Source organism: Epinephelus lanceolatus, chromosome 12, assembly GCF_041903045.1.
Source record: "Epinephelus lanceolatus isolate andai-2023 chromosome 12, ASM4190304v1, whole genome shotgun sequence".
NCBI lineage: Eukaryota > Metazoa > Chordata > Actinopteri > Perciformes > Serranidae > Epinephelus > Epinephelus lanceolatus.
This window is the reverse complement of record NC_135745.1, coordinates 33335734-33362962: the sequence shown is the minus strand read 5'-3', so window position 1 is coordinate 33362962 and position 27229 is coordinate 33335734. Positions and strand designations below refer to the sequence as shown.

The 27229-nt window shown below is 42.5% G+C and overlaps 1 protein-coding gene across 3 annotated transcripts in view; it reads left to right on the top strand.

Annotated features, from left to right (window-relative positions):
- ephb1 (EPH receptor B1) overlaps positions 1–27229 on the top strand; it is a 209336-nt gene that overhangs the window by 155906 nt on the left and 26201 nt on the right. For 2 of the 3 annotated variants that reach the window (XM_078173314.1, XM_078173316.1), the window contains exons 6-10: positions 1766–1890; positions 12406–12568; positions 15744–15852; positions 18390–18454; positions 24654–24842. In XM_078173314.1, the coding sequence (XP_078029440.1) occupies positions 1766–1890; positions 12406–12568; positions 15744–15852; positions 18390–18454; positions 24654–24842 (651 nt within the window). The remainder of the gene's footprint in view (positions 1–1765; positions 1891–12405; positions 12569–15743; positions 15853–18389; positions 18455–24653; positions 24843–27229) is intronic. The other variant, XM_078173315.1, reaches the window with a different exon arrangement.

Genomic DNA, 27229 nt, shown 5'->3' with positions numbered 1-27229 from the left:
CAGGAAATTGCCGAGTGTCTGGGTTAATTGACAGCCTATGTGTGTGCATTCAGGTGTACTGGGGCTGAAGAAGGGAATAGACTTTGCAGCTGGGCCAAAACGATCACAATGCTGGACCAATTTGATTCCAAAGGGCTTTGTTTACTGAATAACATGGTTCATACACTGATTTTTTATTTCTTTATTTTTGTGTGTGTGTGTGTGTGTGTCGTGTATGGGCCGGAGAATGTATAATTTTGTATCATTTTCATTTATAGAGAATATAGAAACATAGGGGCCATGTTTTGCTGAAGATCCAGTGCAGTCTGCTTGTGCCTGCATAGTGGCAGTTTTATTGGATGCAAGCATATTGTTTTCCTGCAACTGTTTAGCAATTTGGTGCCTCACCGTGACATCATTTCCACTGAACTCAGCAATTACTGTCTACTTTTAAGACCGCAAATTATAATACAATCAATTTCGTGTCATTTTTGTCAAGTTACTTCTAGATAGACAGATCAGATAAACCTCTTCCCTTCATGTCAGATTTCTTCATTTCATTATAACATACATCCCTGAACTAATGTCTTTCTCAACAGCTCCCGAATGAGAGCGATTAAATATGACTTTCTACATGCTGTTCTGATTAATAGATTTCTGATGTTCTGTGCATTATAGCGTAAAGTTGCATATGGATGTGCTTTCTAGCTGCATTTACTTGTGTACAGTCATGGTATTACTGAAACACAAAAGCCCAGTTAAGCTTTTTATATGGCTGCATGATTTACTTTAATCATGCATTTACAGTACATTAGTGAATTACTAACATTCAGACAAGATTTCATAGACATAACAAATGAAATTGTTTTCTTTCCTGCCATAATCAAATTTAATAAAAACAGTGGTGGTCAATATTAAACAGCATTACATCATGTTGTTTAGTGCAGCCATATGTAGACCTTTGTTTAAAAGCAAAATGTAGCTCAGCTGCCTCCTTTGAGAATTTAAAATGCTTGGGAACTTAATTACTGCATCCGATGCATCCTGTGGATGCCACATTTAGTGCCCCTATATCATGCCCAAGTAGCCAACAGCAGACTAAATCCAACACGATTGGTAGCTGGACTCAGGCCAGACTCGTGATGACTGACAATCCTGGCGCAAAGGTAGCCGGAGTCCTGCTAACTGGAGCTGACGCTCAGCCCAAGTCCACACCCTTAATTCTTTGCCAGATCTGGCAGCCTTATTTTGGCCAAAGTCGGCACATATTTTGTCCTGCAGTGCCAGAATATGGCTGAGTGAAGCTCTAATCGGCCTGACTCAGCTGGCTACCTGGGTACTGATGAGAGTGGCAGTTGTTTAAACTTGGATTCTGATTGCTGAGCACTGATAACTGATGGTGCTTTGTTCAAGGTACACACATTGGATGATACGTCTTGCAACTGTGCACTTTTGTTAAAATGTGCACCATCATTCTTGAAATTATTAGTGTGGATGATATACCATGATGTAATTAGCTGTCATAGAATTGTTGCATTATTAGGCAGATAATGAAGATGTTGTGCGATAGCTGACTATTTTGAATCTAGAGTAGAGAGCCAACATGGCTTCATTAGGCCACAGTTCCACATGTTTGTGTTTTAGGTTAACATTAACTGGCTGTGTGTTGTGCGCTCACCTGGTGGCTATGACTGAGCTTTCACTGTTTGGATTGAGATATATTTGTCATAATCAGTATTTTTCTAGAAATGTGTTGACTTTATGTTTCTCTTTCTGTGTCCTATAGCTCCCTCCATCGTTCCCATCATGCACCAGATCAGCTCCACCATGAACAGCTTCACACTGTCATGGCCACAACCAGAACAGCCCAATGGCATCATCCTGGACTATGAGCTGCGCTACTATGAGAAGGTAAATAGACTAGTGTGTGTGTGTTTACTTGTACATGCTATGTAATGACGACCAAAAACACCGTTTCATTTTAAGTGAATCGGTACTTGGTAGTACCAACGTGAATCGGTACCAAGTACAAAAAATACCGAGTTTTGGTACCCAACCCTAATGAGGCTCCTAAAAAAGATAGAAGTACAAGACAGCAAATACAGTATACTGTTAGAGATGCGCTGATTGTGAGATTCTGGGCCAGTACCGATGTTTAAAATAACGATGTGGCTGATCAGATATCAATATCTTTTTGTCTTGTAGTTCATTTTGTTTATGTTGTTATTTATTTCCCCTTTTGTGTCAGGGAAACAAGGAAAGCTTCATAATCAAATAATAACTAAACACTTTTCCAAAGTCATTCAGCCCTTCATTACTCTACCTTTTAATGAGCATAAAATCAATCATGTGCATTTATGAAACAACCTTTAAATAACCTCCTTTCACATGAAAAACATCTTTTTAAAAAACTGCTTCAAAACTAAATTTCACAAGGTGACATTTGAACACATCATGGTAACACTTTATTTTTACCCAATTATCATTTTTACTGAATAGAGCTTGAACACATCATTAAGTAAGTCAAAGCAATCTCCGTTAGCTGTTAATGGCTAACGCTAACTAGCCCTCCTTCTGCTAATTTCAACACAGATTCTTTGTTCATCATATAGCATTACCAGGGAAACAATAGGGTGCGTCCCCTGATTTGTTTGATAGTGAGTTCTCGGCATCCTTTCGCCCTGAGGGCATCCAAATGAAGATCTCGACACTGTTAGTCTTGAGCCCTAGCGGCACCCTCAGAAAGTTTTACATGAGCTAGCCAAATTGGGCCACTGAATCTGAATCGCAGTGGCACACCAAAACCAAAAGCCATACAGAATTTCAGGGATTCCATTATGCTGTCGTTCTTAGGCTATTTGGAAATATGGCTTTATGGAGAGTTCAGGAATCATTTACTGATAAACTTAGGTTTCCTATTTTGCAGTTAAAATTACTAATTCTCTGTTGTACGTAGACTAATACTAGTACAGTTGACGTTTGGAGTTCCACAACAGTCATGTGATATGTATATGTTCACGTGTTAGATGATTCTTCGTTCTTAAAAATAGGCTAGTTGTCATTTCTCTTAAAAAGACAAATATACAGCTTTAATTTGAAGGAGTACATTGATTGTAAGGATCAAATGTTGGTGCATTATTTACCACCCTTCCTGACAAGCTAAGCTGTCATGGTTGGTACCAAAGGATGCCTTAGGTTGTCTAGTTCGACAAGATACCACTACCTTTGTGCTAGCTTAAAAAATGGCCACGCCACAGCCTCTTAACAAGAGTGATGTTGGCTCCAATTATTTTGCCTGGGTGAGGCAGCAGTTGTATCAGGGTGACCATGCCCCCTGACACAGAGTTGGTGTGACACAACAGAAGAACAGTGGCTATGCTGTCAGCAAATGTCATGTTATTTGAGGCTAAGCCGATGCCAGTCAACAAGGCAAATGTCGTCTGATGATGTTCGGCTGATATATCAGTGCATCCCTTAGGTGTATATTTAGATGTGTGAAGTGCCAGCTCTTGTAGATACAAGGTGTTGTCTCCTGCTCCACAGATGCGTAGCAAACTGCATGTAAAGCCCCTCCAAAAATCTGAGCGCTCCCAGATATCTGTGAGCAGAGTCCCCTGGGTTGATAATATGTTCTTTCACTGTGTTCACTCCATCTCTCCCACTGTTCTTTGGTTTCTGCTGCTGATGAAGTGAATAGGTTGACCTCTGCTCCAGGCCCACTCTGCACAGTGCAGCAACCTGTCCCGCTGTGAAAATGCATTGCGTCTGGGGGGAGTCACATCGACCCGTCTGCTCACACACAATACGTCTGCTTTATTAAGTCGCCAGCCCTACCCCACAGCGCCTATGCTGCTACCAGTATTGACCTGTAGGCTTTTCCCAAGGCCCTTGGACATAATGATACCCAGAGATCGGAGACTCTAGCTTTTTGTTTGGGCCCTTGTTTGTCCTCCTAAAGCTGATCGATAGTTATAGCAAGGTTGGTCATGCAAGTTTTTCCCCCCAGTCTTTGTCATCTTAAGCTGAGACTTTTGCAAGACTTGGTGCACCTTCACCCATGTTCTGCTTTTCAAATAAAAGACAAAAATCAATAGGGTTTTATAAATGCTTTTCTTTTTCTGTTGAGTTATTTATTTCAGACAAACTCATTCTGGCTAAGGTTCATGGATCAATATTCACAGCTCCACCTTAGAATAGTGTTTGTCACATTTAGCATTTTCTATCGGCGAGAACAACAATCATGTTTTTAAATGATGTTTGCAGTTGGAAACTCAGTTATCCAATAATAGCTGCACTGCTTGCTGTTTCCCCCTCTGGCATTGCACAGGTCATGAAATTGAATCCGATTGCCATAGCCCTGAGAAACCTTATCTGCCAGACAGCTTAGTGTCGTGTAAATAACACTAATACAGCCTCCCATTAGCTCATGAATATCAATGAAACCTAATCCTATTGATGTTTATGTAGCATGTCTTCACACAAATAGATGAGCACGGTGCAATCACAAATTAGTGAATTAACAAGGACAAGATTGCTAATTGCACTGGGATGATTCAGGTGACAGAGAGGTTCCGCTCTATGATGTCAACCTCTGTCTTAATGTACCTTCATATCCCCCTGTACCTGTGTCTATCTAGTAAATGCACCCACGTGCGAGTGTGAGTAAGACATAGAAGGTGAGTCAGAGTGATTGCTTTGCGGGCACACTCAGCTGTGGAGATGAGATTGCCACATTGGTGGTCCTCCCTTGACACTCTGTATTTTGGATCTGACGAGGCTTTTTATAGGCTCTAAACAGACTTTCCCTCAGCCAGCCACTGCTGTCCAAAGTGTCACTGCTGATGTGTTTTTGTGCCTGATTAAGCACCAACCCCTCGGAAGAAAAAAAAAAACAGATGGTGGCGAATCAAATGCCATGTGTGTAATTTCCATACCAGTTAAGATTTATTATACACATGCATGATGAAAAATCGGCATAAATTCTCAGTGACACACACTTTGGCTTGAGTTACTTACATGCATGTTTACCCTCTTTGTTGCATATGAAGCGGGGAATTAAATTGCATTCCATGGAGGTCAGTCCTGCCAGCTCCCCATTGATTGTCTGAATGCTTGAGAGGTCCAGAAAATCTGGAAGTTTCACGCAGCCGTAAAGTGATGATGTGGCCTTTTAGTCATAAAAGGCAATTATGGAGGATGTCTCTCACCATGTCTATCACACGCTCCCAGCTTTACCCAGCACTATGGGTAACTTATAGGCTGGATAATACAGTCATAAAAATGGGCTGTTTTATATAAAAATGGCCTTGCTATGCTCGCCGTCTTTTTTATGCATCTCACTGATGCCTGTATTAATCTTAGAGTCGTCACACTGTTATGGTTCTGGAGTTGATTGTCTCAGCGTGCCTGGCACAGTCAGCTAGTCCTTAGCACAGCAGAGAGCTGTCTCTCTGTACACTCCATCTCACAGGAAGCCCCCTATTCCCATTTACAAAAGTGACTTCTCCAGCAGCATGGCATTGTCACGCTCTGTGTTGAGTAATACCTCAGGGTAATCATAAAAGAATATTCAACTTTTTTTTTTTTTTTTTTTTTTACAACTTTTGCTTAATGTTGTAATAACAGACCATATTTCTCACAACCAATGGTTGTTCTGCCTCCATGACGGCGCCAGAGGCATTATGTTTTCTGGTTGCCCGTCCAACTGTCCAATCATCTATCCCATTCTCATGAACGTAATATCTCAAGAACAGCTTGCAGGAATGTCCTCAAATTTAGCTAAACCTCCACCTGGACTCCACAAAGTCCTCTTGAAGTTCCAGAGTGTGGGACAACACCTCCTTAGCTTTGGTCGGCCATTGTATGCACAGACTCTGTCAGTCATTTCTTTTTAATCAGCGACGAACTTCTTCTCTGAAGTCGGCAAGTTCCATCTTTTGTGGTCCCATAGTTTCGGTAAACTCTTTTTCATGTCCAAACGGACTGCTTTTATCTCAGCAATGATGCTAGCTTGAATAGCTTCCATAGCCTCATGCTCAGCTTGGTTGCTAGCAGTGTAGCCAACAACTTTTCAACCTGTCCACCCAGTACTTTTTTTGTGGGGGGTAAGACTGTCTGAGAGCCCCTGGCTTATGCTGCTACTCAACATTTCACAACAAACTTTTAATAGGATAAAATGATGAATTTATGACAATTTATATCCAAAATATCAAAGGTCAGCTTCACTGTAGCATAATGATGTTAGGCAAAAACACTTTAGGCCATTATTCAACATCATAACTCAGGAACAGAAGGAGAGACATTTGTTCAGATATGGAATTGGTGACTCTAATTTTGGATGTCCACCTTGAAACTTTGTGTAGGTCTTCCATCAGGCTGGGTTGCAGATGTGTGTAAAGCATCCACATTTTATAATGAGAAGCTTCTTTGCAGCGGGAACTGCCCATTGGTCCGACATCCCATTGTTCCGACCATATTAAACCCATTGTTCCGAAGTCCTTTCCGAAATCATCATGATGCCCTGTGGTTAAGGTCTGGTTAGGTTTAGGCACAAAAACCACTTGGTTAGGGTTAGGAAAAGATCATGGTGTGGGTTAAAATGAAAAAGAAAGTGACAAACACATAAGCTGTGAGCCTGCTTCACCTCAAGCCTTTCCCAGCTGACCCAGAGTCGGTCGCAGCGCATCAAGGTAAAAATACGCCTGCCGGGAGCTGTTCAGCACTGCGGGCTGTCGGACTAATGGGATGTCGGACCAATGACATGGACCCCTTTGCAGCAACATTCATATTTGAAGTATTGTCTGTCATGGCTGCATATGAGTCTGGACAGACATGGATGTAAACCATAACTTGACTGGTTGGCGGAGGCATACAACCAAGTAATTTAGTGTTTTTCTTGAGATTATTTTTAAGGCTTGTTTGTCTTGACTTGACAGTTCACAGAAGATAATGAGTGGTAAAATACTGAGTAGTCATAGAACAATGGTCCACAGATAGTTTTGAACTGTTGAATGCCCTATGGGGACAAAACATGGATGTATTATGAAGAATTGGATGCCACATTCCAAGATGCAACCATTCAAATGAGGGTTGGTCCTTGAGGTTCACATGAATGGCACAAAATATTTCACTGATTCGACTTTCTTTTAAGGACCATTGTGTATCACATGACCTACAATTCCATCAGTGATACTATGCCATTACTGAAATAACATTGAAAAGAAATTAGACTAGACATTGAAACTATCATGGCAGATCAGCGTTTGGCTTGCTGGGAAGCTGACAGAGCGGCTGCGGAGCTCTGCTGCCAGCTTCCTGGTTTCGGGGTGCTTCCGCATTCTGTCTTGAGTCAAACCTGACACCTCCATGGAGCTTTGAGGCCGGCAACAGAGCTCCACAGCTGGCTTTCAGGTTTTGGGGCACTTTGTGGCACTTCTGCCTCTTGCCAAATCCAGCGTTCCCACCCAGATGCACTCTGAGTCGCACCAACTCTATATAGTCGGTACTGTTAAAAGTACTGAGCTCAGTAGCCAACCCTACCTGTGAGACAACACAAGACAATCCAGGAAGTCCAGTTTAAGAAAGAGTTTAATGTGATTAAAGGCTAATCAGGCAGCAAAACAGCCGAACGGTCGGTAATACTCAAAGACAGGATGGTACAACCTTGGAAAGTAACCACGGCAGCAACTATCTTTCGTTGCAACAATTGCAATGTAGACAGTAGAAATGTGCTGCAGTGCAGTAGCAGTATGGGCTGTAGTCATATGAAGGACAGGGATGGTAATGATTTAAAAAGACTGCATTTTGACGTTTTCTCCTGAAAGCTGTAAAGAGTGCTGAAGGCTGTTTTCTCTCCAGGCTTCACTCCCTTCTTCAACCCACCTCCTCATTACAGAGTAAGTGGTCCTGGGACCCTGTAAATTGGGAAGCAAGATGAAATGAATTAAAGGTTTTCAGAGGGAAAAAGTAGAATCCTATGCTCCCAGTCTCTCCATTTTTCTCATACCCTTTTTCCCTCTGGTTGCCTGAAAATTTGGGGAGGGTGGAAATAACTCAGCATGGCGGAGGTCAGGCCTTCCATTAAGGCTGGAGCAGAGCAGCCACTGGCTCTGGTTACTGATGGCTTTCTGTGTGTTGGTGTCAGAGAGAGGTTGTGTGTGTGTGTGTGTGTGTGTGTGTGTGTGTGTGTGTGTGTGTGTGTGTGTGTGAGCTTGTGTCTGTGTGTGAGCATCAGCACTGGTTCAGGTGTATCTATTCTGGCTGACAGCAGTGCTGTCATGCTACAATGTGAGAAATTCAAGAGCAAATCCAAGTTTGCAGCATGACACCAGGATCTGCAGCGCACTGACCGTAGCACCATCTGCATTTTTGGCACTCTGAAATCCCCCTTGTACTTTACATACAATTAGCGATTCCTCAGATGAGAAGCCAGGAGAACATATTTATTATTCTTTTCTTCTCTCCCTGCCAGCCTTCAGAGCCGACCACAACACTTTTGTAGACACACACAGATGTTGTACAGACAAGTTTAGATTTTTAATGGAACCTGTGAAAAGCAGGGCTTGTTCAGCACTCCCTCGGTCCCCTAGCAAGGGTATTCACATTTCCTCCTTCAGACTCCCTTCTTCTCTCCCTCTTTGTTTGCCTCCCACCCTGCTCACTCAGGCCTCCTTGTTAGTCTCCAGGTGAACTGAATGCATACAAAGAGTCATCTCAAAAGATGGTGGCTGCAAAGAACAAGAACAACTAACTGAAAGCGCTGGAGCAAATACATTTCCATTCAAATTATACTGTAGATAAGATCAACCTTCTCACCTCTCTCTAACCATGCCCACCAGTGTTTAGCGGATAGCTTTGCAGAATCTGAATGAGAGGAAAATCTTTGTTTATTTGTTGTCGTATGGTGATATAATTTGTTTTTGCATTATTCTAGTTTATTTATTTCCGAAAACGATTAAGAGGCTTAAATGGTCTTTATTATCAGATGGTATTGCAATTGTATTTCCATACAAAATAATTACCATTTTCATTTAAGATTAGAATTCATGAGCTAATAGTAATCATTTGCATGTGGTTATAAAACCCATCTAGTCTCTAAGATTTAAATTGTTATCCCATATTTCCCCTCCTTCCTTTTCTTTTTTTATTACCTTAGGCAATACATTTTAATTTTAACATTAATTGGAGGGAGTTATTTCTTTCATTTCCAATTTACAAACATAATATTAGAATGTTCTCCCTCAACCCTCAACCCCCCCCTTCCTTGTGTGTGTGTGTGTGTGTGTGTGTGTGTGTGTGTACATGTACGTGTGTGTGTGTGTGTGTGTGTGTGTGTGTGTGTGTGTGTGTGTGTACATGTGTCGGTGTACTTGCATGTGTGCATGTGTGTGAGCCTGTGAAGAGGACACATGGTATCCACCATGCCTGTCTTTGTGCCAGGTGGCCATGCTGTCCATTTTGGGTGGTTGGCATTTTTTGAAAAACCGACCCACGCATGCACACACACATCATACAGTAATGGTTTTTGACTGGAACCCCCCCCCCCCCCCCCAAAAAAAAAAAAAAACCTCAGAAAATAAGTGGGAAATGGCTGAAAGTGGCAGAAAAGAAATTCAAAGAGAGATCTCCCCTCTGCAGTCTGCTGGCAGTGCAATGGCAATTGGTAGGAAATTGGCAATTACAAAAAAAATGAACTGAAAGTTTAACAAGAAAAAAAAAATACAAGTGTTGGACTTCCAGCAATCTAGCAATATGATTATAATAGATCCAGTGCTAATGTGGTACAGCTAGCAAATTTAGTCAATCATTTAAAATTGGTCCAATTAAAATGTCCAAATTAGCCCAGTATCACTTCTCAATGTGGTTCCAAGTCTAAGTAGGTGTTGTTTGAGTAGGTTATTGCACATATTGAGACTGTAACCAATATTTATTAGGAAGAGCATTCTTGCTAAGTTAGTCTCAGTGATTTAACTGAATGTTGCAGAGCCCAAACTCCCCGCGGCGCTTCCTGTCTGTCACCCCTGGCAATGCTTTTGATTGGCTGCTCTGCCATCTGTCTCCCCACCTGCAGCTCCGTCTTTATTTAGCAAGTTAGGGTGTGGTCCTCATAATCCCCATTTGACTGGCAGCAGGAGAGGACCTCTCGTGGCTGGAAGTCCCTCCTGGCATGGCCTTTTATTGGCTATCCCCTAACCTGCTGGAGTGCCAAATGCCAGCTCATTTTTAAGTGGCAGATGTGGGTGTGTATGTGTGTGTACGTGTGTGTGTGTCACATAATCCCTATTTGACTGGCAGCATGAAAGGGCCATTCCTAGCTGGTGCTCCCTCAAGGGATTCTCCCCCATTGGAGGTTTGCCATCTGTCTGCTCACCTGTCCTCCATTCAGGCTCAACAGATGGGGGTGTGGTTCTGAGAAATGCAGGAAGACTGATAGTAGGAGTCGGCAGCTCCTGACCCCAAGTGGTCCGTGTGCGCTCAACCATGTCTTATACCAGATGAATAAGTGACCATGGCTCTAATCTCTCATGGGGCTCCATGTCTTCTGCAGCTCTTTCAAAATTCACAGTTCCCCATTTTAAAGTCAAGTTTCAGAGTTCTCGGGTATTTGTATGCAGCACACTGGAGAGATGACAGATTGTGTGATCTCTTGGACAAAAGGTCTGCGAGGTGATTAAACTCTCTAAACCCACTTATATCCAGCATTCCATTTATAAACATCTCTTTCCTCTCAGAAATAGAACGAAAGCCTGCTGCTGCGAAGCTCTCCCATCCCAGGCCCAAACATTTGTCTTCATCAAGCCCAGAGTGTCCAATAAGAGCTAATGTGATTGCACAAATCATTATGTGGGGTTGCTCCGTCTGCTCAATGACGGAGCAACCGGAATGATTCAATTACACCAATCAGATTGGATAATGATTTCGATGTGGGTTGCTTCTGCCTCGAGTTTCTTATCGCTTCCTGCCATCATCTTCCTCCACCCTCCCTTGCTTCCTCCTTGCCTATCTACCTTTTCCACTCCACACTGTTGTCAACTCTGGTTTGTTATTCATATTTCCTCAGAGCAGTCATACATGTATTATAAGATGTAGTCCCAACATTAAACAACGCTGTGTTTACCAAGCTTTAAAAAAACAGCCTGCCTCTATTTACACAGTTTTACTGACACAGGGAATTTTGCCCCTTCACTTTCAACTGCCCCCCCCCCCCCCCCACCCCCCTACAGTATGTCTGCATCTAGCTATCAGCAGCCTGCAGTGGTGGGTTTAGTGTAGGTGCAGTCTTATTTTCTGGCTGTCATATTCACTCTGGGTTATGGGAAGGTGACAGGCCTAAGTAATTACTGATCCCCCGTATCAGATACCTCCAGCAAGCCCCAAACTACACTGCAGCAGACTGCCTGACTGGCTCTCTTGAGCCTGAAGAGAAAGAGAGAGATACAGGATCTGGAGGGCAGGACCCACGGTCATTTACATAACGGATGGCTATCTGTATACATAAATACATGCATGTGAAAACACATTGAGATGATCTACACAGATATTCAAATGCAAAAAAAAAACAAGCATAAGAAAGAGGGCACGTGTGTAGACAAACAGCCGCTGCACAGTGGATTTTTATAGCATTGCCTTTAATGAAAAAATAAAATGTTTTCTGTGGGTGGAACTGGCCTGCCATCATATTTAAAAAGCAACCTACTTCAGACAACAAAACAAGAGGATGTTATGTTCAAACTTCTTGCAGTAATTAAACTGCCTCATAAGGCACATCTGAGCAGACAAATATGCAATGCTATTCTATTACCGTTCAGACGTAGCTATTGCTCTTTGTAATTAGCAAGAAATGATTGTCTTTAATTACCATATTATACGTGTGTTACCGTATGAGTGGGAATTATTGTGTTTGTGTGAGCGGTGTGCTCGTGTGTATGGTTTTAATGTTGCTGCAGTGTCGTGTATTTGAAGTTCAAACTGACCAAAGCCTTAAAAACGGGCAGGAAAAACATATTATCTCTCGCTGTTTAAATGGGCCCTTAAGACATAATTTTTAGGAGAGCTTCACTGCCCTTAACTATTCTGTTCTGTCTCTTCCATTTATCTATTCCTTGCTGCTATCTACTGTTTTCATCCTTCCTCCATCAATGTTGTTTACCAAAAGCAGACTACGTTTCTTGTATCTCTGGTTTACAAGCACTACAATATACAGCCTAAATGGATTTCCTCTAAATTTTGGTTCACTTTCTCTGTACTTTTTCCTGATTAAACCACGCTTGATTCATCTGTGTGTTCTCTCACTGTCAAACTCCTGCTCCTGCCACTGCATCTCGTTCCACCCGAGTTTTCTTAACTGTGTGGTTAACACTTTCCCGCTGACATCCTCTCTGTAAGTCATCTCTAACCTGCTCTCCGTGCATCTGTTGCTCCTTTTAGGACCATGCAGAGATTAACTCCACCATCCTGCGAAGCCAAACGAACACTGCACGCGTGGAGGGCCTCAGGCCGGGGACAGTGTACGTGGTACAGGTGCGGGCAAGGACTGTGGCTGGCTTTGGCAAATACAGCAGCAAGATGTGCTTCCAAACCCTCACAGATGGTAAGGATCACCGAGCCAGGAGAAACAGCTCTCTCCATCTCCCTCTATTCCTCTGTGTCTCTCCCTCTGTCTCACACACACACATACGCCCTAACTCTTTCTAACACTCTTGTCGCTCTTTGTATTTGTTGTCGCATTATTATTAGTAGGTGAGATAGAGGGGAACCGTAATGTTTGATTGCACTTCTATTTCTACAGCTAAATTAATTTCCTTCACGGTCAGGTTTGAGTGTGTGTGTGTGTGTGTGTGTGTGTGTGTACGTGTGTGTGGGTGCTTTGAATATGTAGAACGCTGAGTGTCTTTTGTTTGTGCAACTAACTGTGCTTGATCCAAAATGCTTAGCTAATTGGTTTTTCACCCGGCCCTTCTGTTGCTGGAGAGCCGTCCCAGAATGCATAGCTGTGATTAGTAGTTGATGAGATTAATTTTTTTTGCCATGGGGGGGCTGGATTGTTGGAGAGGGAAAGGGGCTGAAGAGGAGCTGCAACACCTGCTACACTGGCAAGGTTGTGGAACTAAGTTTATTAGCGGAAGTGCAAGGAGGTGTGTGTGTACAGGGTTGGCGGCGGTGGCGTTGCGTATCGCTTCTTCATGTAGTACTTTTTCATAGACTTGCCAGGCAGTGAAATGGGTGCTAAAATTAACACAGCATGATTCAGTCTGGATGGATTAAACATTTGACTGGACAACATTCACAAGCCAAAGCACTGCCTCATTGTGATTTGCTGGACTACTTGGCTGCTGTGCACGTGTGCGGTGGCAGATATTCCTTTAGACGACATAGGCCGCCTCCATGGGTGCCACCCAAAGAAGGGGGGGCCTAAAATCAGGCTGCAGTCTTGACTTGTATTTGCTTTTCTGGTAGGTGAGGGAGGAAACTCCACTTTCACAAGGATAAGTTGTTGCAGAGCACACCTCTCTGCCCTTCCACAGGCTTACATGGAAAGCCTAAGGCAGGGAGAGCACACCTCCCTGCCCTTCCATGCACCTACATGGAAAGCCTGAGGCAGAGAGAGCAGCAGCAAAGACCCCCCGGGAACAGAACAGAGCAGCATCAGTGACAAACAGAAATGACATTGATAAGTCAGACACAGCATGAAAAGGAGGAGCTGGGGTGGAAGCAGGTTGCAAAGCGGCTTGCAGAGGAAGCAGCAACAGTAGGCAGGCCAGAGCAGTTTAAATAGGGCGCCCTGAATGAGATTCTCCATTGGTTGCATAGAAAGGAATCATGTGATCTATCAGCTGACTCCCTTCCATCAATCAGCTGCTCCATCAGTTGATTGGGCTGTTTGAGATCAGCTGATGTAGCTGGGATGTGAGCTGAACTTGACATTGTGTCCTGCCTGAACTAATGCCATGCTCAATTTGTGTCAATTTCTCATTAGTTGTTTTTATTGTTTACAAAAGATACATTTTTTGGTGGGCTTGCAAAGAGTGCAGAGTCTCCTTTGTCCGTCACTGCACATGTGGCCATAGCTCATCATGTATCAAAGACATGAGTGACATTTCCACATTGTATTCCGTTAATGAAGATGATAACGATGAATAAAACGATGATGATCTTGAGGGATGGGGAAGACGGGAGGGATAATAATGATGATGAAGGTGATCATCGTGGCTATTTACCTGCACAGAGCAGATGTAGTGCCACAGTCACGGCCCCTTTGCATCACCCTCATGGTCACAAATTATCTTTCCCCTCTAACACATGCACACGGCTCACGCTCGCCCACACCAACACTGTTTACAGTTCATCTGTTGGCTCGCTGCCATAGCACGACATTCGTCAGGGCAATTAGCGGCAGCAGCAGACGCTAGAGAACTGCTGACAATCACACCCACGGCTCCACCTCCTGCCCCTCTGCAGGTTTCCCTTTCTCCCTGTCAAGCTGCTCCACTGTCTCATTTAGGCACCGCCTCGCCATCTAACCGCCGCTTTCCCTCCACGTCTTTTCTCAAAACCTATAATCCCTTTTGTCTTCCTGTCGCCACGTTTTCATACACCTCCGCAAGGTGTCCTTTTGCCACCTCTACACACACAAACACACACACACACTTGCAAGTGGTGCAGACTTGATTGACGGGTGTGATAAAAAAGAGTTGATTGGTCCATCAGTAGGGTTACTGATGTCACAGTTCTCCAGTTCTCTAATAGGCTGAGGCCCCGCTAACTAACTGATTGTAATAGGAGCCTATTTACCACAGGAACAGGTAGCTGCATGATTTCTGGCTGTCAGGGAAAATCACCATTCTCATATGGGTGAAGGGGAGATTTATCTGGACCTCTCCCGCCTAATATGCATCAAAAGAGAACAGGAAGACTGCCTGGAAGCTTGAGAAGCCAGAACATCATTCACACTGTTTGCTTGAAACGTACTTGATAAATGTGCAAGTTAAAAGAGTGAGCAATTCCTGTCACATTGAGTTTCCTCATATATCCCAGCTCTCACGCTGCTTCGAAGATGCATTAGTTCTCCCTTTATCACTTTAATCCAATAGGCCCATTCTACACGGGGGATTGGATTTAGAAGCTGCTGATTTGCCTGCAGCATGCTAAATCGTGCATTGCTTTAACTACAGTGTTTGCTGGTGCCAGAGTCGCGGGAAGACAGGCGCACAAAAAGATAACTGAGGATTCTGCTGTGTAGAGTTTTTAGGCAGGCATTTAAGCCGTCCTCTGAACTACCACCAGCCTGCCCCGGCTATGTACATAAAACATGTTTGGGCTGCATGTGTGATTGGCAGTAGATGACTTCCTTTTCAACACCTGAGAAACAACATTCCAAGGTGCATTTTCTTGTCCGCTCGTCTCTGACAGGTATTGCAGCAGAGGAGGCTGAGAGGCGCCCCTCGCTCTGTCTCACCATCAGTTTTATGCTTCTCTGTCACTCTCTGTCTCTCTGTCTCTCCCCTGGTTTATCAAACACAACCTGTCAGTCAGTCTTGCTAAAGCTCACTGGATTTCAGTCAGCACTTCTCAGCAGATAGATCTATATGTTTTCTTTATCCATCAGTACACCCAGTCCAACCATTCTGCTCTGCCTCTTCTTCTCCCTTTACCTCCCAAACACACACTCGCATACACACCTCTGAATAAACACAGTCATGCTCCTTAAGCTCTACCTAAGCTATTCTTAATGTCTGTCCATCTGCGTTTTTCTTTGTGTAACACAGATGACTTCAAGTCTGAGCTGAGGGAACAGCTTCCTCTGATTGCGGGGTCAGCGGCAGCAGGAGTGGTCTTCATTGTTTCCCTGGTCGCTATCTCCATCGTGTGCAGCAGGTAACCACATTTTCCTTTTTGTGTCCCCTGCAATACAGGACTTCCTAAGAAAACACTGGATGGGTGTGGTTCTGCTGGACGCAGACATACACACTTCAGCGAGCTCCATGAGCGTCTCAGCCCATGCTCTGAGTGTGTGCTCATACCTGATATGATACTCTGTGTGCTTCTTTATGCAAATGCAGAACAAAAATCCTGAATTATTTTGATTTGATGAAAATTAGAGGTTGCACTGAGTGGCAAAGTACAGGCTGGTTTTACATCTGAAGCTTGGAAATTAGGAGAACTAGACTGAATAATACACACTCACAATATGTGATCAGTTTATGTGATGCATGTCAAGTGTGAAGGCATATGGAAATATATCATTTGTGCATTTGATGTCACACCTATGTCACCTATATCAGTATTAGGGCTGCCCCTGACTAAGAAATGTCCTAGTTGACCAGTAGTCATCATTTAGGGCCATTAGTCGACTAGTCACCCACATGATTATGATATTAATTAAATATTAAATAATATATTTTGGGCAGAGCAACACAATGGTTTGAGTTGAAGGTGTGAGAAAGAACAGTATCAGTAACATTGTTAACACTGTGCTACATTACAGAGAAATACAAAACCGTACTAATGAACCTTCATTAATATAGGCCTATATTTTATCTACAAGTGCACGTCACACACTGAGCGAGCCGCCTGTTAATGACGCTGTGGGCTAATGGGCATGTAGCTACTTCCATGTTTCAGATGATATGTCATGTTTGTAATCGACCAATGAAGATGAGTTTACACATCACCTTGGGTTCGTCCTTCACCTTCTCAAAATGATCCCACACTTTGGATTTCCTGCCCGACATGTTATTAACTAGCCTGTGGAATAACCGCAGGTACCAGCCCTGGAAATTAACGTGAGTGTGGCCACTTCCTGTGTCTGTCCTTTCAAATTAAATTCACCAATGGATCAGTCATATAGGTTTTAAGCAATCAATGAAATCTTGCCAACTAATGACCTTTCTGGTTGACTAACATTTGGTCGACTATCAGGGGCAGCCCTATCAGAATACAGACCCCCCACCTGAGTAGATTTTGTCATTGGACATAAATTAGTCCTTCTAAACATCAATATATTTTAGCTTTATTTAGATGTATATTTTTCCAGTATAATGTTATGATGGTTAATTTGAGAATTTATCAGCAGTCAGGTAAAAGTCATAAAATCTGCAGGAAGTCTAGTCACAGTCGCAGCTGTGTCAGAAGTACAAGGAGCAAAAATTTAAGTGTGTCCTCATAAATGCATGATCACAAAAAATCCTCTCTGTTTAAAGCTATAGTTTGGCGTAAGGTCTCCTGTTGGTTTAATTGTGGGGTTAAGGCAAAGATTAGGTTAATAAACAACTTCTCAGGTCACAGATTTGCTAGCTTCTCCAAAAAGTAACCCAAGCGACCCAACGAGAACGCCCATCAGGCACGCAGCACTCTTTGTAACACAGGATGTAAGGCACCGCCTCCGGCTGAAATCCCACATTTCTAGGCAGGCTTCTTTAGAAGATTGAATCTTGCTTCTTTCCATGTGTCAGTTTTTCTCCTCAAGAATAAAATAGTAACAACTCCATTCCACTTTTGCCTTTATAATGAGAGCATGTAGCTTCCCGGGGAACTGTAGCAAATGTAGGGGTTGGATTTAATAACATTAACCCGATGACATCCTACACAGAAGCCCTCAGCGCTCCTCCATTTGCTAATAACTATTGATAGACAGACGGCAACACTGCATGAAGATGGATTTCTGTCACATTGTGATGGATTGCACAGTATTTTAATCAGAATTTAACCATTTGCAACTACTTTGCATATAACACAGTATATCAAAATGAAATTCAACTGTGATGTATCTTGAAAATGTATCTTAAAACTACTGACATTCTTTGATACTGAAGCTCATTTAGTAGAGTGTGTTTTAAAGATATACTGTATTAGCAACAGAGCCACACCCCCAGGTCATACTTTGGAACATACCGTGTGTGAGCTCCTACACTCGTTGAGCATTTAGTAGTAGCAATCACTTTGATGGAAAGGAAAGCTAAGTTGACATATTTTAAATTGAATATTCAATTCCACAGAGAACCTAACAACTCCTACTTTGCCCTGTTAACTTACTTAAGTCAAGCCAATTTAATTTTGCAGCAGTTAGTCACATTGTCGCATTCCTATCTTGCTCTGCTTTCAATATATGAAAGTCGAATTTTCTGCAGTGCTGTGTGCAACTTTGAGCAAGTAAAGTGTTCATCAAACGGGCCAGGCTCTTTTGATGCCGAGGCAGAGGAGACAGATGAAAAGCAGAGAGATCCTATCAAGGTCTAATTAAAAATCAGCTCATTTTCATAAACTTCATTTGCCATTGCTAACCCTCTGCAACTGATTCAATTTCAGCCGCGTCATTTTCAGACCATACAGAGAAACATGAAGAGTAATAAGGCCCCGTTTACACTTCCTTTCATCCTGTCATCTCTCTCCTCTCTCTCAATTTGCTCCCTCAGGAAAAGGGCATACACCAAGGAGGCGGTGTACAGTGACAAGTTGCAGCATTACAGCACAGGAAGAGGTGAGTCCACCCTAATAGTTCCAGCTAACATAAGCTCAAGTACTAAGTTTTTGGTCCCATATGTTTTGTTTGTCTGTTAATTTGCTGGATATTTCAAGAAGTACTTGGCAGATTTTGGCCACCATATGGCTATTTATGAAGCACTTAACATTTTGGCCCATAACTCCTGAACTGAAAGACTTTTCCTGGATGCCATGGTTCAAGATGATTGCATCAGTGTAGCCCACGCAAGCCTGAGCAGAGCAATATTTTTTTACCACTCCTACTACAGATTTCATCCAATCTTTCACACATTTAGTCAATAAAACACTTAGAACTAAAATAATAAGAATAAAAAAATATATGTCTTCATTTGTGTTTAGATACACCAGTTTGGTTGACAGATTATTGTAGGCATAGTCAATATGACACTCATCCCTGTACAAATCCTTTGTATTCCCAGTCAGGATTTAATCATGGCAGATATCACGCAATTTGTATGATTGTCTCTTACTCTGTTTATTTTGATGCAAATCAGTTTAAAGGGATAGTTCACCCAAATACATATATTCTTTTCCTCTTACCTGTAGTGCTATTTATCAGTCTTGATTGTTTTGCTGTGAGTTGCTGAGTGTTAAAGATATCGGCCATAGAGATGTCTGCCTTCTCTTAAATATTATGGAACTAGATGTCCTTGTGGTGCTTTAAGTGCTAAAAAAATGCATTTAAAAAACTCAACAGCAATGTCTCTCTCCAGAAATCATGACCCGATTACTCAAGATAATTCACAGATCTTGCTGTGAGAAGTTTAAGAAGGAACTATTTTCTTTCTACCAAACTACACCCGCCAACAGTATCACTGTGTAAAAGGAAGAGTGCATCTACTCATGGGCAAGAGGCTCATGCTCATGACAGTGCAAGATTTAAACATTAATGGCGTCCTCCTCAGCTGAGCTGTAACATTAGCTAGCTCAGTGATGCTAGGTGAGGTAGCAGTAGTTTGTGCTTCCTTCTGCGTGGTGATATGACTGGTGGGTGTAGTTCGATACAAAGAAAAGAGTTCCTATGTAAATCAACTCGCAACAAGGTAGGGGTGGGAATCACCAGAGGATCTACTATTCAATATTATGGCGATTTTAAATATGCTGTGATATGCTGAGTATTGTAATAAAATATATTGCGATACATTACCTTTTTTCAACTGTAAATTATGTCTCCAAAGGAAAACTTTGTCAACGTCTATTTTATTTAATAAGATAAATTTTTCAGTGTGTTTATCTCACTTCAGCCATTTGTATCTATTGGATAAGCAATTGATTTTATTATTCTAGTAGACTATGTAAAGTTTAATTTGTATTTGTAATATTAATTATTTCTATCCTCTGTAGACCTTGTGTCCTGGTAGGAGGACATCACATTTAATTCTACGTAACTTAGACCTTTTTTTTTGCCATCTAGTGGTCGTAAGAGCACAATACACCAATCTATGTAAAAACAAGAAGGCAGCCATCTCTGCCAAGTCAGTCTGCAGCCGATCCCGACACAAAAGTGGACAAAACCTGATCACATTTTATGGTTGAAACTTATTTATTTATGATTAATAATGTTTAGAATGTACGGCAACAAATTTGATCAATGTTAGTAACAGTAACAAGCTGACACTGTCAATTAAGAAGTACTCGTTTGAAGACATTGGGACTTTATTGTTGTTGACAATGTTTAGTTTAGGGTAGTTTAGGATATTATCAAAAAAATTGATACTAAAATTGGCACTGTGTGACGATAAGATATTGTCACACAAAACGGTACTTTGCTGTATGGATTTTTCCCCCACCCCTACAACAAGGTCTGTGGATTATTGTGAGTAACTAGCTCATGATTTCTGGAAAGAGACATTGCTGTTAATTTTTTCATATGTACTTGTGATAAATAAATAAGTAGCACTACATGTAAAAACTTTTCCTTTAAACCGTACTAAACACATTCTGTGGTAAAAAAAATAAAACATTTCGAGGATAATGCTGCCCACGTTGACAGTAAGTCTTTTGGGTGTTGCCCTATTTATTAATAATTCCTGTACCTCCATTTTCACCTTTGTTCAGTCCTCTACTGCTGTCATACCATGTGTGATATAGGACATGTACATAAAGCATGTACACAATGCATTAATGAGAAGGAGGTGAGGTAAAAGACAAATGACCTGAGGCGCCAGGCATCTGTGGATGTAAAAGACATTTTCCTTCCTTTACACAATGACACTGACTGACGTGTCATCTCTCAGGGCTGTACGATAGCCGTGATTGAGTCATGTTTCAAGCACTCCCCTGGCACCGACTGATGAGGGGAAGGAGCCTGGAGGGACACACGAATAACCTCCCACACACACATACACACAAAAGGGTGTGTGTGAGATTTGTACCTCAAATGAAAGCCCTGTGTACTGCCGACCTAGCAGTCTGAAAGGGGGCTCACTCGAGGGGATAGAGTTTTGTTGAGCCTGACACAGCAAAGCGTTTCAACACAGTTACTTTGTGTCAAAGCTCCAGCAGTGGCAGCCAGGGGCTCATTAAACCTGCTGCGGGCAGAAGAGTCAGTTTTGTCACCGGCTATCTTTGGGAAAACCAAATGCAATTAACATGAGTGGTGAAAATAAACAAAAGATCAGAGACGCTCGCGGCCCTAATCATCAAATAAGCAATTTGAAGTGGAGTGGAAATAAAACGCTGATAAGGGATCCTATTCATAGGTTTATTCCTTCAACCCTCGCACCGCCAACACTCATGAAGTAATCCCCCCATCCCATGATGCATTGTTGTCTTCTATTCTCTCAAGATTTGACTGGCAGTTTTCTAATTACAGTATTCAACGTAACAATTAAATAGCGCCGCTCAGCCAATTGTTTTGGGTGAATCTCCAAAAAATGTGTCGCCAGCTTTCACCCAGCTGCCTACTGTTCCAGCTGTTGCCACCACACGTCAGGTGATGTCTCCTCATTCCCAGCCCACCTAATGTGACAGGCGTCAAGCGGGATGCTGCTCACACTGTAAATTCACCAGTGCAGCGCGGGTGTGGTGGTGGTTATGAAAATGAGACCTCTAACATTACATCAAACACTGGGTGGGATGTCATGACGAGCAGATTGGGACACACGCATGAACACACACATCATTTCCGCAGATGACTCAAGTGCTGCTTGTGTGGCTTGGATACATTATTTTTTTTGTTTTAATTGCACACATCAGCGCATCATCAGTACCACCAGCGTTCATCCCAACATATTATACACACCTCACTGCGTCTGAGCATTTACAGATTTTTTTCTCAGTTCATCTATTCCCTTTTACTCTTTTCAACACATCAACAGCCCATCAACACCAGCTAATTAACAGACAGACAGACATTTCCAAGCACTGCATGTTTACTGCGTGCCCTAATGCTTTTCTGCATATGACTACCAACACATCTTTAAATCGCTAATGTTCGAACACTGTTTGGCGCTTTGTAGCTTCAGCTGTTGTTTGTTGTTTCAGCATCTGGTGCTCACGCTGAATGAGAATGGGATTCGGAAGCCCATTCAACAGATCTAGTTATTGTTAGATGCCAAATATGTTTATACTTGAGTTGTGTCTCTTTTTCTTGCCACTGCACACTGCATTCATGTGTGTGAATTCTGTGAGTAAGCTGTTGCATGGACAGAATCAGTAAACATCTGGAGATTGTTGTGACATTTGTCATTGCCCTTCATCATCCCGTCTCAGAGGTCAAAGCCATTTTTGCCGATCAGACTTGTATCTTTCACAAGGCGACTTGCAGAAGGCACCACATGCCTGATAAAAACCAAACTAACATCTGTACGAATGTGACAGTTAATCCCATACAATTTTTAGATCCCCTCTGTGATTTCCATGCTAATAAGCTGCAGTGTGTGTCTGACAAATGATTTTCTGACATCAAACGACGGATAATTAGTTTGTGTTTAGGAAATAAACTCAACTCATTATATTCACAGAGCCACAGAATAGATTAGTATGCATCTCGGGCGGACATGAAATGGGACTACAGGCGTTCAGTGTCCTGCAATTGTGTATGTTTATTTTTCAAAGTGGATAATCACATAAAACATATAATTACAATATACTGCAATTGCTAAATTACAAATATTGTGAGGCAAAAAAAGTATATTTCTTTGATTAAACACTAACATATGAAATAATGCCTTTAAATTAAAAAGATGAGCATTCATGCTGCATACAGTTTCACTTCCCATCATTGCTGTTTGTCTTTAGGCAGTAAGTAAATTCTGTGTCCTAGGACCAGTAATTTGATTCTGCCCAAACCCAGTAATAGATTAATGTAAGCATTACTGCTGTGCGGTTGATTTGTGGATACATTAAGGCCATTCTGTAAACGAGCAGGGCAGGCTAATAACAGCCTAAATGCTGGACATTGGTGAAAATAACATGGTTAAGTGCAGTGCAGTAAACTGTCATTTATAATTCAGGTCAACTAAATACACTTAACCGCATAAGCAATTGTGTGATAGCCTCGGGAATTTGTTGAGATTTATAATCCAAACTCATTAAATTTATGAGTTTGTCCATTTTTCCCATTTATGTTATATATGGCCATTTAATTGAGAAAGGTATCAAGTAATAGCATGTGCTATGTGCCCATGAGTCATCGCAGCAGCCGTGCAATCTCTCCCGAAAGGCTTTTTGTTTTATATGTTAGGTAGAAATAGAACTGACGTTTGGATACATTTGCTTCAAACACTCAAATGAAGGACCTATGAAATATTAAAGCAGAAATCTATTTTTTATCTAATGGCCATAAAAAGATGAGTCCAGTTAACCAGGGCTGCACCACAGGGAGGGAGCGAGATAAACTGTTTGCATTTTAAATTATATATGAACGTGGGCTCTAGACTCTGAATCGGAAAGTAATGGGTGTACGTATGTGTAGGCGGCGTGCATGTGTGGTTGAGATTTTTAGTGCGTGTGTTCTCTTATGTTTGTTGGTGTATACGCTCCCTGCTGAGATTCTGAGTCCCACCCAGTGGTGCTGTGTGTTAGCAGCTTGGCGACACTTGTAAATAGAACGACTTTATGGAATGCAAAGCTGTAAACCCTCTGATGGATTAACTTGAATCCAATCTGTATGGAATCTCTAATGAGCAATTACATCCACACAGGCAGGGTTCAAGGCAATTAGTGCGGTAACTAGAATCAGCTTCTAGTCAAGAACGAGGTGAGGCACCTTGATCCCTCCAAGACCAGACCTTATCCTCCTCAGATCTCTCGAGACCCCTCCCTCGCTCTATGTGGCTTATGCAAATAAGCAGGCACAAATTGACTTGATGGAGATGGGTTTATTCCAATCATGGCTGCCAAGATTTTGACTAAACAGCTCTGAGAAAGAGGGCTGCCCTTGGGTGTCACTGTAGAAATGATGATTTGACGTCTGCTCGCTCGCCGTAATGTCCGTCATGCGGCAGCCTGTATTGAATTTGTTTACAAGTGTGTCTCGGCACTCCTCCCCCCGGCCTGTCGGCACTAAAAATCTGTCCTCCGTTTGCAGGCATCTCCAGTCTGTGAACTGAGTCACCTATTGCAGAACAGCATAAAGAGCTAGTTGATAGCGAGGTGGTTTTATCTCTTTATGAGCTCCTATAGGGAAAGGCTGTGGGGAAATTGGTTCTACCACTATCAAAGAGCAGAGACTGCTAGGGTAAGGGATAAAAGGGTAAAAAAAAAAATCTGTCTACATTTACTCTTTCTATATACCCTCATCCCTTCATCTTTCCCTTCATCTTTCTCACTGTCATTTTTTCTGGTCTGTTTCCCCATTCCAAGCACTGAATCATCAAACCACCATTTTGTTGTCTGCTCTTCTTGTAACCGTGGCGGCATCTGTAATATCCCACCTATACTATTTAATGTGTGCAATGTGTGCTAATATTCATTTGCATACTGTAGTGCTCTCGCCTGTCTCTGAGGAGGACCATAGAGCAAATGGAGTTATCATCATTTACAACTGTTAAGAGCTTGCAGTGATTGCAAGTAATGCTGTGTCACACTGTGATTTAGGCTACGACTTGGAGGGCAATTGCCTTCATCAATCGTTAACACTAGACATTAGGCAAAGGAGGAAAAAAAACCCAAAGAAACATAAAAACAGTGTCTTCTTCTGGAAAGCTCATTGAGCACTTTGGTTGTTCTAGAACTCTCTTTGCGAGCCGACATGTCTAACTGCCCCTCCCCACTGGGCTGCCCGACCCACTTCTCAGGCTCCCCGGGGATGAAGATCTACATAGATCCCTTTACCTACGAAGACCCCAACGAAGCTGTGAGAGAATTCGCCAAGGAGATTGACGTCTCCACTGTCAAGATCGAGGAGGTCATCGGTGCAGGTATGGAGAATTCTGAATGTGTGTGCATTCACGCGTAAGGCAAGGTGAATGTTGGTTGCTGTGTTTTCATGTATCTCTGTATGTTACATGTGTGCGTCTGTGTGCCTGTGTGCAAACAAGTTTAGCCTGCATCTGTTCAAGGTCAGGAAGCCCAGCCCTTGTGGCAGCCACATCAGATGGGAACATGTCAAGGGCCCATGTCAAGAGCACTAGCAGCATATAGGCCAGCTACCCTGGGACCTAATGGCATTAGAAATAACTCAAGCCTTGCGGCCTATTCCCAGTGCTCCTCTGTTTTTGGACCCTATTAGAGTTGCTCTCTAGCATGTTCTACCATGCCCTTTTAATTTACCTTACATGTAAATTTGGTAGAGGCATTTGTTGTCTGTCCTGAGTAGGGATGTCAGTTTTGCTTCCAATAGGTCAACACCCATTAACTGGCAACTAATCGGTTACTTTTAAGGAATAAAACACAAAATTAGGTAAAATACACCTTTTAGTCCAGCGCTCCACTGACTCAGTGAGCTTTAGTGCCACATTTTGAAGCGCCATCCATTTAGAGGGGGTAGAATTTTACTGTTTTGCAAAGTAAATGTCTTCTGTTGGCTTTGCTGACATTTGGCTTTGTTGGCAATCAGCTAGCTGTGTTAATGTGGTGAAACATAGTGTCCACTGCCCACCCTCCGTTCCCTTCTGGTTAGCTAACAGAACTGTGCACCACCCAGGTCAGGTGGGAGCTAGCTAGCAGCGCTGCTCATTCGATGATTACCAAAAATGTAACACCATCCTGACCCAACAGTGTTGCTGTGGACACATTATGCCTATTCTCTAATCTCCCCCAGGGCGCCCCAGTGATTTAACAGCTTAATTTTGAGCCGCAAACCCCCTTAGCATTTTATCTACTGTTAGCAGTGTCGACGTGGCTAGTTAACAATGCTAAAGGTGTTTTGTGGCTTAAAATGGAGGGGAATGCTTGCGTCCTGGTGGCGGGACAGCGTCACTGTGGACACATGGAGGGTGTCCCCCATCCCCCTGATAGCCCCAGTGAGCAAGTGGCTTCATTTTGAGCCACAAAATTCCTTACACTTTGGTAATTATATTAGCATCACTGGCCATGCTGAAACTGCTAACAGCACCAACAAAACTAAAAGTAGTTAACAATGCAGAAGAGGGTCTGCAGCTCAAAATGAAGCTGCTTACTCAGTGGGTTGACTCACAGCAGACACTTTGACTTGTAATAGTTGGACAAACACAGGTGAAAGTGATAACATTAATGTTGGCTGGGTTCCATTAGTGTCTCAGTAAACAGTGAACTAGCATGGACAAAACCAGGGCCTCCCCTAAATGGAATGCAGCTAATATTGCTGTTACTGAACACACCTATACATTTCCTACTATGACATGTCAAAATGCCTACTGTGTAAAAAGTCCGTGTTTCCACAGCAGAGGTGTTGGGTTGGGACAGCCTTACAAGCACTAACTGCCAAATGATCGACTCTGCTAGCTAACGTTAGCTCCCACCAGCCCTGGTTGATGCGGTAAAATTAACCTACAGACGTACTTGCGTAATGATAACTGGTCAAAAATATTCTCAGCAGTTAACCAATTCATTGTTAACTGTTGACATCCCTGGTCCTTAATGATCTCTTATGTATTGTTAGAATGTCTGCTATAATTGATGAACTGGTGGTTAGCGGCTGATTGCTTTGAAGTAAACTCTGAACATCTGGAGGGAAAAATAACTTGAGCTTAGTATGTCCACATGTCTCCAGCATGCCTTTTCCTTGGAACAGGACACACCTTGTTTTACAGCAGTAAGGGCATACTGATACCATGTGTTGGTTCATAGGGAGGCTAAAATACCCCTGGTAATGAAACGGGGCCTGGAACAGCTCTTAAAGACTGACCCACTCAGCACGCTAGGTGTGAGGAAGTGACAGGGATAGGAAAGGGGTAAGGATGCAAGGGGACTATCTAATTAAAGATTTCCGTTTTTGTTGATTTCACTCTGTGGCGTCTCTGCAGGACACCAAGGTGGTGATAATTAATCAAACAGGTTCCAGATATTTACCAGAAAGTGCTTGCATGCTATTCTTTGATTGGGGAATAAGAAGACACTTGGCTGGCTTTTAGGATAGGAGCCACACTGTTAAGAATATCATGAAGGAGCAACACTAGAGGAGTATTGGACAACACTCAGCATGCTTGATGAAGACTAAATGAAGATCTATAATTTCTGCCAAGGGACATGAGATGTAAATAAGCTTGATAGATGAATAGATTTAGATCTCATCAACTCTACTAATCTTTTGTGTGATCACTTTTTGATCACACAAAGGAGATCTGTGTTTGACAGAGAAACCAGTGTACACTTCTCTCCTTCTTTC